At 49.9% G+C, this 17,366-nt stretch overlaps 1 protein-coding gene across 2 annotated transcripts in view; it reads right to left on the bottom strand.

The window, feature by feature from the left end:
• Positions 1-17,366, bottom strand: part of URB1 (URB1 ribosome biogenesis homolog) — an 81,101-nt gene that overhangs the window by 34,297 nt on the left and 29,438 nt on the right. For both annotated transcript variants that reach the window (XR_003727897.2, XM_015133032.3), the window contains exons 12-23: positions 16,984-17,113; positions 16,128-16,244; positions 14,904-15,016; positions 12,574-12,693; positions 10,478-10,594; positions 9,890-10,028; positions 8,816-8,986; positions 7,549-7,745; positions 5,513-5,731; positions 4,167-4,346; positions 1,835-2,690; positions 219-420 (exon numbers count right to left, since the gene is read on the bottom strand). Coding sequence is in view for 1 of the 2 variants with exons in the window: in XM_015133032.3 (XP_014988518.3) it covers positions 219-420; positions 1,835-2,690; positions 4,167-4,346; positions 5,513-5,731; positions 7,549-7,745; positions 8,816-8,986; positions 9,890-10,028; positions 10,478-10,594; positions 12,574-12,693; positions 14,904-15,016; positions 16,128-16,244; positions 16,984-17,113 (2,561 nt within the window). In the remaining variant the exon portion in view is untranslated. The remainder of the gene's footprint in view (positions 1-218; positions 421-1,834; positions 2,691-4,166; positions 4,347-5,512; positions 5,732-7,548; positions 7,746-8,815; positions 8,987-9,889; positions 10,029-10,477; positions 10,595-12,573; positions 12,694-14,903; positions 15,017-16,127; positions 16,245-16,983; positions 17,114-17,366) is intronic.

The following is a 17,366-nucleotide window of genomic DNA, read 5'->3' as shown; positions in this document are numbered from 1 at the left end:
AGCTGAGATCCACGGCTCTCAGGGAATCCAACTCAACCATCCACTTATGGAGATGTACAAGCTCCAGGCAGGATGCCTGGAAGTCAAGTTCTCGTAGGAACTGCCTGATCAGCACAACAGTAATGCAGCAGTTTTTCAATGACTTACTCCATGAATTTAAAAAAGAGAAAAGTGAAGCCGAGAGGAGAACATCCTGCGACCAATCTGAGCCTTCATACCTCTTGTGACTGCTTGGGGTGTGAAGCAAGCTGGGCAGGCGGTCCATGAGGACACTGAGATCCTTGGCTCGTGCAAACGGGACCAGCTGTGCCAGGATCTCCTGGTATGGCCCAGGCGCTGGGGGACTGTCAGTGCTAAGAAGCCTGTTCTGTAGCTGCCTCCACAGGGTTTTCCTCAAGACAGGAATGACAGCAGAGGACACTAGGGCAGAGATACCAAGGAGAAGTCATCACACTCAATGGTGGGCTGGAGCCAGCTTGGACCAGCTCATAGGAGCTGGCTGCTGTATTTTAGGTATCCTGTGACCCTGGCGATGCCACCCTGATGGCTTGAAATTGGCCATGGCAGGAGTACTGACACCATGGAAACTGGCACACCTGTCTCCTTCAAGGGTCCTCTCCTATCTCATCAGTCAACACTCTTGCTGGACACTCTTCAACCCAGGGGGCCCTGGCCATAGTCGCTATTTCTAAGCTCATGATAAGACCATGAGTGCCAAGGTTCTCAGTTCACATGGGATTCATTCTTCAAAGCCAGGTAACAGGGAGAGTAGCTGTTACGGTTTGGATGTCTGTCGCCTCCAAATCTCATGATGAAACGTGATCCCCAGTGTTGGAGGTGGGGTCTAATGGGAGGTGTTTGGGTCATGGAGGCAGGTCCCTCATGAATGGCTTGGTGCAGTCCTTGTGGTAGAGTGAATGAGCTCTGGCTCACGCTATTAGTTCCCAGAGTGCCATGTGTTAAAAAGAGCCTGCCACCTCCTGTGCCTCTTGCCTCCCCTCTGGCCATGTGATCTCTGCAGAGCTGGCTCCGCTTTTTCTTCTACCATGAGTGGAAGCAGCCTGAGGCCCTCACAAGACGCAGATGCTAGCTCCATGCTTCCTGGACAGCCTGCAGAAGCATGGGCCAAATAACCCTCTTTTCTTTATGAATTACTCAGCCTCAGGTATTCCGTTATATCACTGTTAAATGGACTAAGTGCCCAAGGACAGGTATGTCAAGCACCACTGACTAGAACCCTAGTTGCAGGGCGCTGTCTTACTTTTTAAAACCTCTGCCATCAGTGATATGGAGTTACACGAAACAGAGGCAAAGTGGTGAGTAAAAATCATCCATACATTCGACAAAAGGGAATTATATTAAATTTGGGGTAATCAAAAAGTGCCTCAGCTCTGAAACCCAGTGAGTGGAGACAGAAGAGAGAGTTGAACCCAGGCTGCCTCGACTCAACATCAACTCACCAACATCTCCCCAGAGGGCGGGTAACCCTGGGACATGGGATGGATTGGTGCCCAAGGACTCCTTCAATGTAACAGGACAGTCCTAAATAGCCCCAGCTACTGCACCCAACTCCGCCAGATTCATGTAGGGGAACTCAGACCTGATGGGGCACAAGGGGCTGTGCCTCAGGCCACGAAGTACGGAGACTGAAGGGAGACAGGGTACTGGGGAGAATTACTCCATCTTTCTCCATCTTCAGAGTTGTGCTGGACACTGGAAACTAACCCACATCCCAGAAACTGAATTTCTAGGGTTTAAAAATGGCCATGCAGTTCACCTTCTTAGCCCGAGCAACTTAAGACTCCCAGCTGCCCAAAGCTAGCCTTTCCCTTACCTCCTGCTGGGCGTGTGAAGTGGCTCCGCATCCTGCACTGGAGGTACACATGGATGAGGGGGAGGAAGTCATCCAGGTCCCCCTGGAGGCCGAGCCCTGGGCCAGCCTGCAGGCACCACTGCTCGAACCACAGCAGGTGGGTGCAGCTCTCCTGCAGGAGCAGGGCAGCGATGCTGAGGGCCGCCTGCGTGCGCCGGGCTAGGCAGTAGTCAAGCAGATCAGCCCCGACCGCGGGGACCAGCACAGGCTCTCTCTGCAGAGTGTGGAGGAGCACTGTGTCCAGCTCGTCCACTGCCAGCGCGGGCAGCAGAGCCCCCAGGCCTCTCACAGACTCGGAGGACCACAGGAGCCCACCACTCTGCAGCTGATCCTGGGGGCTGCAGGTCAGCAGCTGCACCAGGGTCTTCCCAAGAGCATTCAGGTGTCTTTCTTTCCCGGGGCATTTCGTGGGTTGCTGGGTCACCAGGTGGGTCTCAGGCAGGCTCAGCAGGGCCAGCGTGACCTCACGGAGCTGGGCACCCTCCATGTATGGATGCAGCTCCTGCAGGGCCTCCAGCTGCAGCGGTGTCTTTGGTGGCGATGTGGCCGGGCCCTCCCTCCTGCTCTGAAGTTCCTTCAGCACGCTCTGGGTGATGGCCTCTAAGTACCTGGCCAGAAGGCCCAGCTGCCCAATGTTCCGGAGGATCGGGGCACTCGCCGCCAGCAGCTGGAGGAGCCCTGCACTGAAGTGGGCGGCCAGGAGCTTCACAAGGACAGGGCTGAGCGAGTGCGGCGGGAGGGCCTGCTGCTCCAGGGCCAGGAACCAGCCCTCCAGGGTGGGGTGCCTGAGGACGGCCACGAGCACCTCCTCCAGCGTCTGAAAGGCAGTGACGAGGCACAGACGTCACACGAGGCCCAGGGCTAAGAGGGGACAGCCGCTGCCACACAAGTATTCACTGTTGTTAGCAGGACAGAGAGCAGAGGCCCCTTCTCTAGCCCATTCCATCCTCAAGCCCGCATTTCCATGCCCCCTCAGGGTGCCCACGGCATCCTAGCCAAGCCCAGCCAGCGCAGTCATCCAGTTGTACCACAATCGCCTGAGGCACTCCATCTGCCCTGGCAGCACTGGACTGTGACCTGGCTGGTGCCCCACCCACATTTTCGAGCACGTGTCTGAAGAACCCAGCCTGGGTGAATTTCCAGCATGGGAAAAGGGCTCTCGACGGTCACTCAGTGTGGGGGGCGGGCCGTGCAGAAACCCCACCATGTGAGTAAGAGTAATCAGCTGCTGGCTTCTCCTCAGTGGCCTTGCCCTCCTAAATAAATCTGGTTGAGGGACAGGGGTGTCTACTTACAGCTGGGGTGATGTCAGTTTAGATGAGACCATGTGTCTGGGAAAAGTGGGTTGGGATTAAACCACCGTGTGTCTACGATCCTGAATTGAAAGTAATCCTGTCTCCACTGTCAGGAGGAGACTGGGCCTCGAGTGACCCCACAAACCCCCAAACTAGTTCTGACCTAGCCAATTGAGTAAACACTGAGCAGAACGCAGGTGAGCACCCTTGCTGGATTAGAGAACAATTTCATTCAATTGTTCCGCATAGCCCTCCTGAACTGATTCCTCACCAGCGACACTCCACCAGTTCCCAGAGACAGAAAGAAATTTTCTTCCCTTATTTATTCTCAGGGAAGGAAAGAGGAGCCTATCACAGTCTCCACTCATGCTTTACCAGTTAAAAACAGCAAAGCACGATCACATACTGAGAATGCTTTGCCTCACGCTGACTGGCTAACAGGTGGTCCCTCCCAAGCAAATACCTCCCAGAAAGACAACTCGGAACTCAAAGGAAAAAAGTGTATATTTCAATTAGATTGTGAAACAAGGAACGTATCTGCCTCCTGAACCTGGGAACACAGGTTACATGGCAAACTGTGAGAGAAACAGTCATCCTGGCCCCAATTAAACAGTCTGCTCCCCAAGACTCCCAACAGGACAGGAAGGCTGCTGCTTCTCAGAGCGGTCTATTTCCTGTGAAGAGCAGTACCCGCTGCCCACCTTTCACTCAACACAAGCTGCAGCTATTCACACTGTTTCTCAGCAGGCTCCTCACACAGCGTGAGAGACAGCCGTCTGCAGGGAGGGTGACGGTGCACAGAAAAGCAACTGGAAACAGAAATGCCCAAATTAAATCGCACACTGGGCGGGTGCTAGGAAGTTTCTATGATCCCTGCTGTAGTTTCTGCATTTCCCGACTTTCCCACAATGGACCCATGTTTGTTTTTAACCAGAAGTGAAGAGAAAGCCATTACCCATGACTCTGAGAACAGGCTAACAGGCGACCTGTGGGAGTACCTGATCATTGGCCAACTCCAGTGAGGCCACAGACTCCATGTCCAGGAAGAGGTCGGCTTCGGCCCGGGCGGCCTCACATCTCTGCTGGTTCTGGGCATCCAGCTGCTCACAGTGGACAACCAGGCGCCTGAGGAGATCCAGGAAGAGCTGCAGGAGGGGCGGACCCACGCTTCTGCCCAGCTGTGAGAACAAGAGCACGAGCCTCAGCAGGGAAAAGAAGGGCTCACAGCCACTAGGCAGTGACTTCCAGGGCCCGTGTTTTCACAACAGGAGACTCGGGAGGCAGGCTGAGATGGCAACTCCTCCCAGAGTGTGTGTGACACCCGTCAATGCAATGCCATTTCTCAAATAAGAGATGTGTCTTCCTAAGCCCTGGTGAAACACAAAGGTGTCCCTAAGCTGAAAGGGACAGGCCCACCTCAAAACTTAAAAATCCCTTGAACCACATCAGGAACAGAAATTCATCAGCCAGCTACTACACAAGTAAACTTAAGAGGGAGGGCTGGGTCAGGCACGGTGGCTCACACCTGTAATCCCAGCACTTCGGGAGGCTGAGGCAGGCAGGTCACCTGAGGTCAGGAGTTCAGGACCAGCCCCGCCAACATGGCAAAACCCCGTCTCTACTAAAAATACAAAAATTAGCCGGGCATGGTGATGCGTGCCTGTTATCCCAGCTACTAGGGAGGCTTAGGGAGGAGAATAGCTTGAACCTGGGAGACAGAGGTTGCAGTGAGCCAAGATCCTGCCATTGCATGCCATCCTGGGCAACAAGAGCTAAACTCCGTCTCAGGAAAAAAAAAAAAAAGAAAGAAAGAGGGAGGGCTGGGTGCAGTGGCTCATGCCTGCAATCCCAGCCCTGGGGGAGGTTGAGGCAGGCAGATCACTTTGAACCCAGGAGTTTGAGACCAGCCTGACCAACACGGCAAGAACGCATCTCTTCAAAAAACACAAAAATTAGCTGGGAATGGTGGTGCATGCCTATAGTCCCAGCTGATTGAAAGGCTGAGAGGTCGAGGATGTAGTGAGCTATGACATGCCACTGCACTCCAGGCTTGGTGACAAAAAAACAAAGGCGCGGCAGGGCCGCCAACGCAGTCTACCGTAGGAAGGGCTCTGTCTTGACCAGAGCTGCCCTGAAAACAAAGTCAGGCTGACCTGACTCCCGTCTGCAGCTGCTGAGGGACATGAAGAGTTTGCAGCTGAGGTCTGGACAGAACAGCACTTAAACTGCCTCTGCAGTGAGTTCCAGGGAGCAAGAGTGTGCTGAGCTGTGGGCCCGACTCAGAGAAGGCTGAGCTCTCTGGTGGCAGAGCTCTGGGGCGTGCGGAGGATGGGGCAACGCTAACCTGGCCGAAGTTCTCCATGGTGCTCCGCAGGTAGAGCAGCACCTGCTTGGCCGCGCGCAGGACCTGCTGCATGGGGAGGCGTGGCATGCTGGCCTGCAGCTGCGCCTGGATGTGCTTGTCCCGAAGTGCCTGGCTCTCATAGGCTGCCTGCAGCAGGGCTGTGAAGGAGGAGGCCGAGGGAAGGGCAGGGGGCGAGGGGCTACCCTGTGCCTGCAGCAGCTGAGGGAGACAGCAAAAGGCCGGAGAAGAGAAAGACACATCACCACCGATGAAAACAGTCATAGGCATGGGTAACATACAACAAACGGACATTTCACAAAGAAGCACGTGCTGGGATAGGACTAACAAATACGGGATCGCGTGGCATTTTACTTCAGTAGAGTAAGTTCTGGTCATGTCATGCATACTTTCCTAGAGCATTTCCGCTGACCACATGTAAAGGCCCAAATCATGCTGGATCTACACCCCTTGGAGAATAAGGCAGGAGCCTGTCCCACAGGCAGGAGCCACATGTGACAGAGGCCGGATGTGAATCACAAGAATCACTAGAAAGGGGGAAATCAGCCTACAGAGGAGCCCGCTCTGCAAGTGGCCTTTGGAAGACCTTCCCCAGGAGCTGCGGGTTGAATATGTTGTTCGAAGGACAGAAGATGGGCAGAACACAGAAATTTCTGGAGCCCTTCTGCCTCAAACTGAAGTTATTCACTTCTTCTAATGTAACTACCAAGCTGCCTCCTTTATTCACTCAATGTGGCTTCTATTGTATAACTCCATTTGACTTCCTTAGGCTAATAAAACCCAAGGCTGTAACATGCCCTGAAACTTGGTGGTTGCCAGTGTTCCCCAGGCCTGCAGCAGCACCAGAATACATGAGAAATGCAGATTCTCAGGCCCCACCCAGACCTGCCGGGTCACTGTGCGGCTGGAGTCCAGCAGTCAAGTTTGAATAGGCCCTCTGGGGAATTCTGACACACCCTGGAGGGTGAGAACCACTGCTGAGTCTTATTCCACAGAAGGTGGACACCCACTCCGAGCATCCACGAGGGGCAGGACAGAACCTCTCCGAGCATCCATGAGGGGCAGGACGGAACCTCTAATACCTCCACATAAGCTGCTGTCTGGCTATCACTATGGCCTACGTGTGGAGGAAGGTGGCAACAATGTTGTGGGCAAGGCCTCTGGAGCCGGAATGCTTGGGCCGAATCCTGACTCCGCCACTGACTGGTGTTGGAACCGCTCTGTGCCTCAGTTTCCCTATGTGCATAAAGGACGGCGAGAGTCCCGGCCTACTTCTCAGAGTTGAGGTGAGGATTAAACGGCCAAAAATACATGTAGTACACTTAGTACAGGGCTGGGTATGCCTCCAAAAAACACCCAGAAAACATGCGATCGTTGTTGGCTATTGCTACCAATATCACAAGACAAGGAGGGTCTAAGCTGTCTGCTTTTTCGAACACAGCTAAAATGAAATGAAGGCACAAAAATGCCTACCACAAACGTCGTGCCCCGCACAGCACTGTAAATACTCTGCATTGGAGCCAGAATCCCACCAAGAGAATGTAGTCCCCAGCAAAAGAAAATACACTTTTTCCTTTTCTTCCCCAGCTTCAGCAGAAGAGACCCTGCTGGAGGCCTTGAGGGGCCACGTGTGACAGCTGAGCACAATCTGTCTAGGGCCATGCTAAGGTCCACAGAGGACAGCCAGGAGACAAGCACGCACAGATAACAAGGTAAGGAAAAAAAGGAAAAGGCAACACTCCTGCCCCAGGCTGAACGAGGAACTAACCTATTATCATTATCAGGGAGCCAGTGGGAAATTTACTTTGGCTGCATCACTGAGTCTTGTGTGTTCAGTTATGTTAGCTGAGCACCAGGGATACCACTTAGCTTCCCCTCTTATGCAGGGCACTTTAGGGTAAGAAATTTCACCCTGCAGGCTGTCTGGCTATCCAACTGCACAGCTGTGGCCCAACCAGCTGTGACCCCGGGAAGAGCCCTGCACGGGAGCAGTGACCACAGCTGTGGCTGCAGCTCACCCAGGCCTCTCTGGCTTGCTCTGGGATCCAGAGGCTGTAGTATCTGTTAAACCGTGAGAGCTGGTGGCAGCAAGGCACTGGGCATGGAGGCTCAAGCTTGTCATACGCCTGGAGCAGGAGACACAGAGCCAGGGGGTCCCTCTGGGTGTGGAGGAGGTCAGTCAGCACCGCCGTCAGATACGTCACAACGTTTTCCGCTGCAAAGGAACGAGATGCATGTGGGAAGAGGCTGGCTGGGTCCACCCTTCCATGACCTACCAACACCACCTTCTTCCACATACACGCAAGACCCTGAGACATTCATGCAACTCCACCAGGGGACACATAACCACAGGGAAGGAGGTGCTACTACTAGAGACTGTAGTAGGCTCTGTTTTTTTTAAACATATAGAGCAAAGTCAGACATTCACTCCCTTTTGCCTGGCCTCTTACATGCCTGGGTCTTCACTCACTGGGAAAGAGGCCCAGGAGTGAAGACCCAGCCATGTAAGAGGCCAGGCAAAACCCACCTGGGACCAGGACTTGCTAGGTGCTCAGCAATCCGTTTACTCTGCCTCGGCACACAAGCCTCTCTTGTGTGTAGGCTGGGACCACATGCCTGGTGAGTCACTTCCAGGCCATAACACCCCTTGCTTGACTATCCACCCTCACTTCCCTTTCCATGGTGATCTTGGAAGCCACAAATTGAGATGGCATAGCTACAAAATGGGAGCAGCCTGAATCCCTGTCCAACTTCCTGGAGGACAGCCAACCAGAAGAGCCACCCGGCCTGTACTAGACCACAGCAAGGTCTAGAAACAGACTCTTATTTACTAAAACTACTGACAAGTCAGGGCTTATTTGTTACTGCAGCAAAGCCTGAGTTCTCCCGACCAATCACACTACTATAATCTGTGAGCACTTCCTTGGGTCTAAGTTGCCTGCAAAATCCAACAAGTATGAAGGAGTCATCCTTCGCATCAACGTATCAAGAATAAATGTTGACAAAAAAACACCACTGTTACAGAGGCTCTCTGGGCAGCCAGGCAAACACATTATTTCAGACTCATGCTCAAATGACCAATTTCCCAAAAGCCTAGCCAGCCCCAAGATCCCCACCCCTGTGCTCCTAGCTCTGCTGGCTGGGTAGCTCTCACCCTGGGGATTCTGACCTCTTGTTGCCCTGGATTCTCAGCAACTGATCCCACAGCCCCTGGAATCCCACCTCCCACCCCGCACAGACCAGCCGGCCAGATACGGCCAGAACATCCTGACTACACACAGGTACCTGCTTCACTGTCTGTCCCAAGAAGCAACTTATTCCTCGCTTCCAGGGCCGCAGGGACCACAGCACTGAATGGGAACGTGAGCAGGATCATGTCTTCATTTAACGTGAACCCTATTTCCTCGTCCAAGCCTTCACTGCCCTCCACCAGGACATCCACCATGTCGAGAACATCTGAGACAGAAAGAGGAGAATCCAGATGATGTGATAGCCACTGAAGGGTTTCACTGCAAATACCCACAGGGAGGCAGGAGCAGAATCCACGCAAAAAGAAAAAAGCCACATTCCTCTTGGGGTAGCATTTAATATAGTTTGACCCTGAACAGACAAGACATTGCCTATGAAATCTTTCATATCTTTGTCTGATAAAATGCAGGATATTCAGCTGAGGTGATAAAAGGTTAAAGTTTCCTCAAGTGACACAAGAAGCCCAGGAACTTTAACCCAGATATTCAGGCAAACGAGCCAAAATCTGAGAGGCAAAATAGTGTGAGGGTTAAAGCACACGCCAGAGCCAGAGCGCCTGGGTTCAAATCCTGACTTTGCTATGTAGTAGCTATATGAGCTTGAGCAAGTTATTATACTAAACCTCTCTGTGCCCCAGCTCTTATCTCCATATAAAATGAGGAGAATAATAATATCCTTTTCTTTTGGGGTTGCTTATGAGATTTTCATGAGTTAGGACTTACAAAGAGCTTAAAACTCTACCTGGCACACAGTAAGTACTACATAAATAAAACAGCAAGTGTTTCCTATTACATGAACACATAAGGAGACTTCATTTCCAGAACAGGCTGGTCTTTGCTGCAAAGGGACTGTGTGCACTTGGCCTAGGGCATCAGTGCAGTTCTTGTTCTCAATCTCTTAACATGTCACTGTGGCTTGGTCTTCAGACCTTTGAGCAACACAGAACAGAATGGAACATACCGTCAACGTGGGGGATAGAGTGGAACGTACCGTCAACGTGAGGAATAGAGTGGAACATACCGTCAACGTGGGGGATAGAGTGGAACAAACAGTCAACGTGGGGGATAGAGTGGAACATACCGTCTATGTCAGGGATAGAGTGGAACATACCGTCAATGTGGGAGATGGGAATGCTCATGTCGTCGGCTTCTTGCTTCGTCATAGTGGCCTGCAGCGTGCTTGCTTCTTGGACAAAGTCAGATGCTTTGTCTGTGTATGAATAGGGATTCGCCACCAATGTCAATAAAATCTGGGCATTAAAGAGCCAAGTAGAAAGCATTCAGATGGTCACAGGTAAATGAAAAAGCCAAAAAATGTCACTGGTCAAAATCAAGGGAAGTGACATAGTATGTTCAATCCTTAATTAGAATAATTTTACTATGAAGTTGGGTCTAAACTTTTTGTTGTGGAATTAAAAAAAAAAATCTCCTTTTAGTATAGCACTGCTTTTAATATCACTTTTGGTATGCCCCTATTCCCCTGTGCAAAAACAAATTTCCAAAAGGAAATGAAACAGCATGCTGTAATATATACCTATTTTACATATTCTAAAACGAAGATTCTGAAGTCTCAGCAATAATAAGGAAGTCAGGCCAAGAAGCCTTTTGGTGCTGGTGCATCAAAAATGCCTCGATTACGCTAAGAAGTTAATATAATTATCTCTGAGCATGCTCCTTTATGTGGGAAATATGTGCTTACGCGTTCCAGAAACTGAATCACAGTCTCTCTGTTCTCTTCCACGGTGTTCTCTAAATGCTCCAGCCAAAGCTCCAGCTCCTTCCAGGTGTGCTCAAACACCCCCGTGTCCTGCAGAATCTGCCAGGAAGCAGGTACCAGTGAAAAAGTCAGAACAGAACCCACTTTTTTTTTTTTGAGACAGAGTCTCGCTCTGTCGCCCAGGCTGGAGTACAGCGGCACGATCTCAGCTCACTGCAACCTCCGCTTCCCAGGTTCAAGAGACTCTCCTGCTCAGCCTCCCGAGTAGCTGGGATTTCAGGCATGTGCCAACACATCCAGCTAATTTTTGTAACTTTTTAGCAGAGACAAATTTTCACCAAGTTGGCCAGGTTGGTATCAAACTCCTAGCTTCAAGAGATCTGCCTACCTTGGCCTCCCAAAGTGTTGGGATTATAGGCATGAGCCACCGCACCCAGCCTACAGGACCCACTTTCTGCTGGAGGTCAAGCAGTTTCATTGTGCTCCGGCACCACACGCCCACGGAGCATGCAGGCGGTGAAAGTTTCATCCCATTTTTCTCTGAAAGTTAGTCTTTCAAAATAATATCCCCATTGTTGAGGGAAACAAAGAAATCATTCTACGCTTTCTCAAAGACAATATAATCTGGCCAGGCCTAGTGGCTCATGCATGTAATCTCAGCACTTCAGGAGGTTGAGGTGTGAGAATTGCTTGAGCCCAGGAGCTTGAGATAAGCACAGGCAACATAGTTGAGACCGTCTCTACAGAAAATAGTAATTAAAAAACGAGCCGGGTTAGTGGTGATGCACACATGTGGCCCTAGCTACTCAGGAGGCTGAGGTGGGAGGATCACTTGAGCCCGGAAGGTCAAGATGGCAGTGAACTGTGATTGTACCAGTGCACTGCAGCCTGGGAGACAGAGCAACAGCCTGTCTCAAACAAACAAAAAAGACAATATGATCCCTTCTCTCATGGCTGCTTATCCTTTATCCTCATTTCCTAAATAAAAAGAAGTGAAAAAATTTGGCTGCTACTTAGGAGCCAAAGGCCTCTGGATTTTCACAAAGACCCAGGTAAATGTGTAAAACTTGACCCCTCACAGCTACTCAACCCTCAGCCTGTATGAAATTCTCCAACATCACGAGCCAGTCACATCATATCACTTCAACGTGGACCTCAAGACTCAGACCTCAAGACTCACTATTTCCAACAGAAGAGAAGCTGATATGAGGCAGGACTTGAATGTGCAGAAGTGATGAAATGATTTCCCCAAATGATCTGACAGCGGAAACTCAGGGTCTAAGAGGACTTACGGCACAGAGCCCTGCAACAGCATGCACCGAAGGAAAGCCTGACTGTGCCAATTTCATCTATTTGCAGTCAGTGATCATGAAATCTAGCGGGGGTCAGGTTCACAGCTGCACTACCTGGAAGGAAATGGCAGCCTATGGAGGTCAAAACTTAGCCTGCCACATTCTTTCAGCGGCTCAAGAGAGAAGGCTGTAAGTGCAGCAAGGTTATCAGCACTTCAAATACAAGTGGAAGGTCAAACCTCTGTACCCTAAACATAGTGCATCCCCCAAGCTGTTTGCTGCAGAGCAGAAACGAGGACTAGATGTCCTACTGCCATCATAAGACCTGACACAGCTCTGGAAACATGAGTATCAAGGACAATAAAAGAGAAGGAAATAAATTCCTGTTATTTTCCACTGCCTTTGATGACCCATGTGCTGTGGGTGATGGATTTGGGCAAAAAGGCTGAAAGCCCTGGAGAAGGCCGGAGCCTGAGAAGGAGGAAAGAGGCACTGCCTAATCAACACCAAGAAGCCAAAATGTAGTATTTAGTGAGCCTACAACAAGCTAGAAATGACCTACCTAAAAAAAAAAAAAAAAAAAAAAAGTCTCTCCAATGTACCAGGCTGCCTCTGAGAAATGTAGCTAAGTGTAAGACACAATAAATTTAACTGCCATAAAACCTTCTATTTTAAAACTAAAAACAATCCCAATACGTCCTGAATTCAACAACTGTTAAACACTTACCATAAGGAAGATCTATACAAAATGCTTTTCAGAGTCAGAAACTGGTAGAAAATGCTCACCTTCATGATCAGAAGTTTAGTCGATGACTTCAGTTGTAAATGACTACTGGTCACAAACATTTTCATTAGTAAGTAAAATACCGATCGTTCACCTCCAATAATTTCTGCATCTGGGCCTTCCTAGAGTTTAAACAATATTATGTATTTTTAATATACATAATTACATATATAATTTTAATATATAGTTATATATTAGACACATACCACAGGGCCAGGCGTGGTGGCTCACACTTGTAATCTCAGCACTCTGGGAGGCCAAAGCAGGCAGATCACCTGAGGTCAGGAGTTTGAGACCAGCCTGGCCAACATGGCGAAACCCTGTCTCTACTAAAAATACAAAAATTAGCCAGGCATGGTGGCACACGCCTGTAGTTCCAGCTACTTGGGAGGCTGAGGCAGAAGAATCACCTGAACCCAGGAGGCAGACGTTGCAATGAGTCCAGATGACGCCACTGCACTCCAGCCTGGGCAACAGAGTGAGACTTCATCTCCAAAAACAAAAAACAAAACAAAACATAACAGGAGCCATCACTTGCTGAACGCACAGTATGCTGCCAGGTCCTTACCTCATCTCATTTTAACCACAATTTGGCAGGAAGAGTAGCAAAAGTAAGCACAGGTAGCCGTGTTCCTGTGCTGGAGTCATCCTAGGGACCCAGCTTACACTGACTCACTGAATTCTCCCAATACCCCTGTGAGGTGGGTACAGCTGCTACCCTATTTTACATGTGGAAACTGAGGCACTGAGAAGGCACCTGGCTGTTCACTGGAAACCAAGGCAGATGCTGTGCTGTCTGGTGGATAGTGAGCAGGAGGGACCCCAGCGCTGAGTCCGTCAAAACATGTCCTTGTTACTTTCATCAGGATGCCGGTGCTGGCAGAATGGATTGCTTATGCATAATTTAACCTCCTCAAAAGGCTTTTGGGCTTTGAACACATGTCTTCAACAAGTACATGGAGCTCCAAATCCCCAATCCAAACTCTGTTGAGCCCGTGTGTCTCACTGCAGCCCTTGGCAATGAGGACAACCCTGAACGTGGTGAAGTGCTGGTTAGCTTAGGCAAAGCCAGCAGATGTATCTTATAAGCATAAGGTGGGGCACAGGATATAAATTCATACCGGTTCTTTCAAATTATGAGGCCTCTGTTCACTTTCCAACTAAATTATCAAGATCCCATGAGCCCAGTTGAGCTGGAGTAAAAACCAACCAGCAATGCCCGAGCCTGTCACCTCCCTAGGATTGGTGACAATGACCTCACATCTCAGTGGAATGGTGGCAATCAGCGATGCCCGAGCCTGTCACCGCCCTAGGATTGGTGGCAATGACCTCACATCTCAGTGGAATGGTGGCAAGCAGGGCTCTGGGCAGCACCGCCTGGGTCCCATCCTGGACCCACCACTCATGGACGGGACCCTGAAGAAGGTTCTGACACTCTGTGCCCAGTTGCCTTGTCTTTAAGTAGCGTGAACTGAGCAGCCACATGAAGCACCCGTATCCTGCCCAGCACGCAAGTAAGTTCTCAGGAAGAATGATCCTCAGCTACGACGCCGGGAAGCCTCAGTACGGGGACTCGAGAGAGAGATACATGGTCCCAGAGGCACAGCATTCTTAAGTCTTCCTGGATATGTCACATGTAAAAATGCCAACATACATTTCCATACTATTGGTTCCATGTAAAATCTAAGTCACTAAAAAATAAATCAGCTCAGATTATGAGAAACACTTAGACAATGCTTAATTTTGCTCGATCATGTTCCCTCCTCCTCTTTGCATAGAAATGATGCAGCATCCTGGGCTTAAGCCCAGGGTAAAATTCTGTGGCATCCTGAGTTTCCCTTTATGATTTAACATTATGTTCTCCAAAAAGTTCTGGAAGATATTCTATTAACGACCTAGAAAAAAATGCTGGCAATGTCTACTGATTCTTCCACCAGCCTCAATCCTCTTCTGACTTGGTATCTATTCTCATCTCGTCTTTAATTCTCCCAGGATGAGGGTAAAGCAAAAGGAATGTATTTTATTTTGTTTATTATTTTAAAATGGGAAAAATGTAAAACAGTTGAGATAAACAAGAAACTCCCTGGACCCAGCAACAATGTATTTGCAGCAAGGACATGTTAAGCACCCTATTTTACAAAAGCAAGCAGGTTCCCAGGCCTTCTGGTTCATGAATCAGGACCTCTGCTGTGGGTCTCTCTAAAATGAGAACGCTTAACCTCTTTCGTCTTGCCCCGTCAGGTTCTGAGCCAGTTAGCAATTCATCAGGCCAAGCAGCCACCTGGCCCAGCAGGTTAGCTTAGGGCAGAAGACTGGGAGCTCTGCTTCCTACCTGTGCCTTTAACCACAGAAACTTGCTGGCCGGCAGCTCCAGGGCCACCTTCAGCATGTGGTGCTGCAGAATGGGAGGCACCTCCTCTCGAAGGCCCTGCTCGGAGATGATGCCTATGGGTGAAAAAGAGGCAGGCTGAAAAAAGTCACGTGGACGAGAGTCCCCAGCAATTGCTGCCCTGGCCAGAAGGTCAAGGAACTCAACATGGAGAAAGAAAAAGGGTGGATGCAAGGTTCTGTTTCTCTGTCCTGTGCTCACTCTCACGCGGCACATCTCGCTTGATGTCTCCCCACGCCCTGGTCTGTACAAATCTTTCAACAGAAAGTCCAAATCCCACTTGCCTGAAGAAGCCACACAGTCCGCACTGACCCTGAACAGCTGAAATCACTGCACCCACCACGTACCCTCCAGGGGTGGGCTCTCGCTAACGTTCTCCCTGGCTCCCCAGACAGCAAGCATTTTGTGGACAAAGACTGCAGCCACCTGCGCCTGAGACTGGGTCCTCATCCTCTAGCCGGCTCTCTGGGTTTCTCCTTTGCTACTAAATACTAAATGGCCACATTCTAGTAAATTTCATATTTCCACAGCAAAGAGAACCAGTCACCTTCAAATGATTAAAAAGTGAATTGCAGCTTTTGAAAAGGAGTATTTCATAGCTTATATAAATTCCAAGAACGGTATTTTTGCAAGTCTTCTCCCACAGGCCCAATTATAAAGTGTATCAGACAAACTTTACCATCCAGGAAACATGACCAGACAAGCATTATGTTACTTTTAAAAGTATGAAGCTGACTCAGTGGGGGAAAAGATGAGGTAACTATGTCAAAAGTGTCTCTGCATGAACAGGACGTCCCTTCTGCAGGATCCTGGTTTCTGCTATACCCTCTGCACCCCCACTCCCTTGAAAAGTGACGTTAGAGTTAATGTCACGTGCTCGGATTTGTGGGCCATTCATGCCGGTTGCTCAGCACTCGGAAGCTGGCTGGCTTCTTCCATTGTTCTCACTGCTACCAAGTGTTCATCTGATATTTACTTATGGAAGACCAGCTATTTAAAAAATACTGATGCAAGTACAATTTCTCAGGCTGACGGAGGAGCATGCAGTCAACTGTCCACCAGCCTTCCCGATTCTTGGCTCCAGGGCTCTGCTCTGGTTTACTGGCACTTCCTCCACCTGCACTGGCAGGAACAGTGGCGGCTTGTCTGCAAGCCCTTGAAACCCACCTTTCAGGAGTTTGCTGAAGTCAAAGTTGTACTGCGTGACCACGTGGGGGACCACCTTCTGATAGAGGCATATGACCTGGAGCAGAACAGCTTTCAAAAGAATGGTTTCCGCATCATCTGCACACACAGACACACACATACACACACAAAGAAAAAGAAAAAGAAAGAAAGAAACAGTTTGAATTAGGAAACATATTGGTTCTTTGTCCTTGAGCAGCTGAACCAGGTGTGGCACCACATTGCAGCCAACTGCATGCTGCACACTGAGGCTGCGGACAGACTGCTCAGTACCTGGGTCTAAGGAGTCAACGTGGTAAAAACGTTAAAACCGTTCAGGGGATCTGGGTTAAAACCTCATTTCACTGCTGTGACCTTGGACAGGTTCTGGTCACTCTGTCTCCCTGTGCTTTCATGTCTTCATCTGAGCAACAGGGACACACAGCAGAGCCTACCCCTGCAGGGCTGCCGTCAGGATGAAATACGACACAGACATAAGACAAAGCTCAATGCCTGACTAACGACAAGGCTCTGAGTTCTATCTGCAGAGCGAGAGACAGCACCCCGGTATTGCCGTCCCTGGAGAGGCCAGAGCACACGGCACCCAACACTCAAGTCTTCAGAGACACACAGTACTTGTATAAAGATGGGCACATGTCTAACAGATACTAAAATTCAATCTATGATTCCTTTCCAATTCTTCTCCCTAAGCAAAAAAAGATAGAGACACATTCACAGCCAGAGGTGCCTTGAAACAAGCACTGCTCCAGGACTCTCTGGATAGGAGCTATCCTAGGCTGCCAGTGTCAGCTCCGTCCCATGCAAAAGGCAGAGTGCCCCCTCACCCCTGAGCCCTTACCGCACTGGCGAGCCTCGCAGGCAGCTGGGGGCCCATCACTCCCTTTCTTCCCTTTCTTGTCATCTGGTTTGGTCTCTTGCTTTTTAAGTGACTGCCAGACCCACACGATAGTGTTCAGGTCTGGCAAAATCTAAAAGGGAAAAAGAGGTAAAATATTAGTTGTATTCAACCACGAAGGGAGACAAATGAACTGAACATACCCACAAGATGCAAAAATCAGGGAGTGGGGTGCGAGCCTACAGGACTGTGTGTAAGAAGGAGACGGACGAGTGGTGAGAAAACAGGCCCATATCCACCATAAGCTCTGCTCTGCAGTGTAATTTTTTCTTTCTTTCTTTCTTTTTTTTTTTGAGATGGAGTCTCACTCTGTCACCCTGGCTGGA

The sequence above is a fragment of the Macaca mulatta genome, chromosome 3 (genome assembly GCF_049350105.2).
Source record: "Macaca mulatta isolate MMU2019108-1 chromosome 3, T2T-MMU8v2.0, whole genome shotgun sequence".
NCBI classification, from domain to species: Eukaryota; Metazoa; Chordata; class Mammalia; order Primates; family Cercopithecidae; genus Macaca; species Macaca mulatta.
This window is presented reverse-complemented; position numbering and strand designations above follow the sequence as displayed.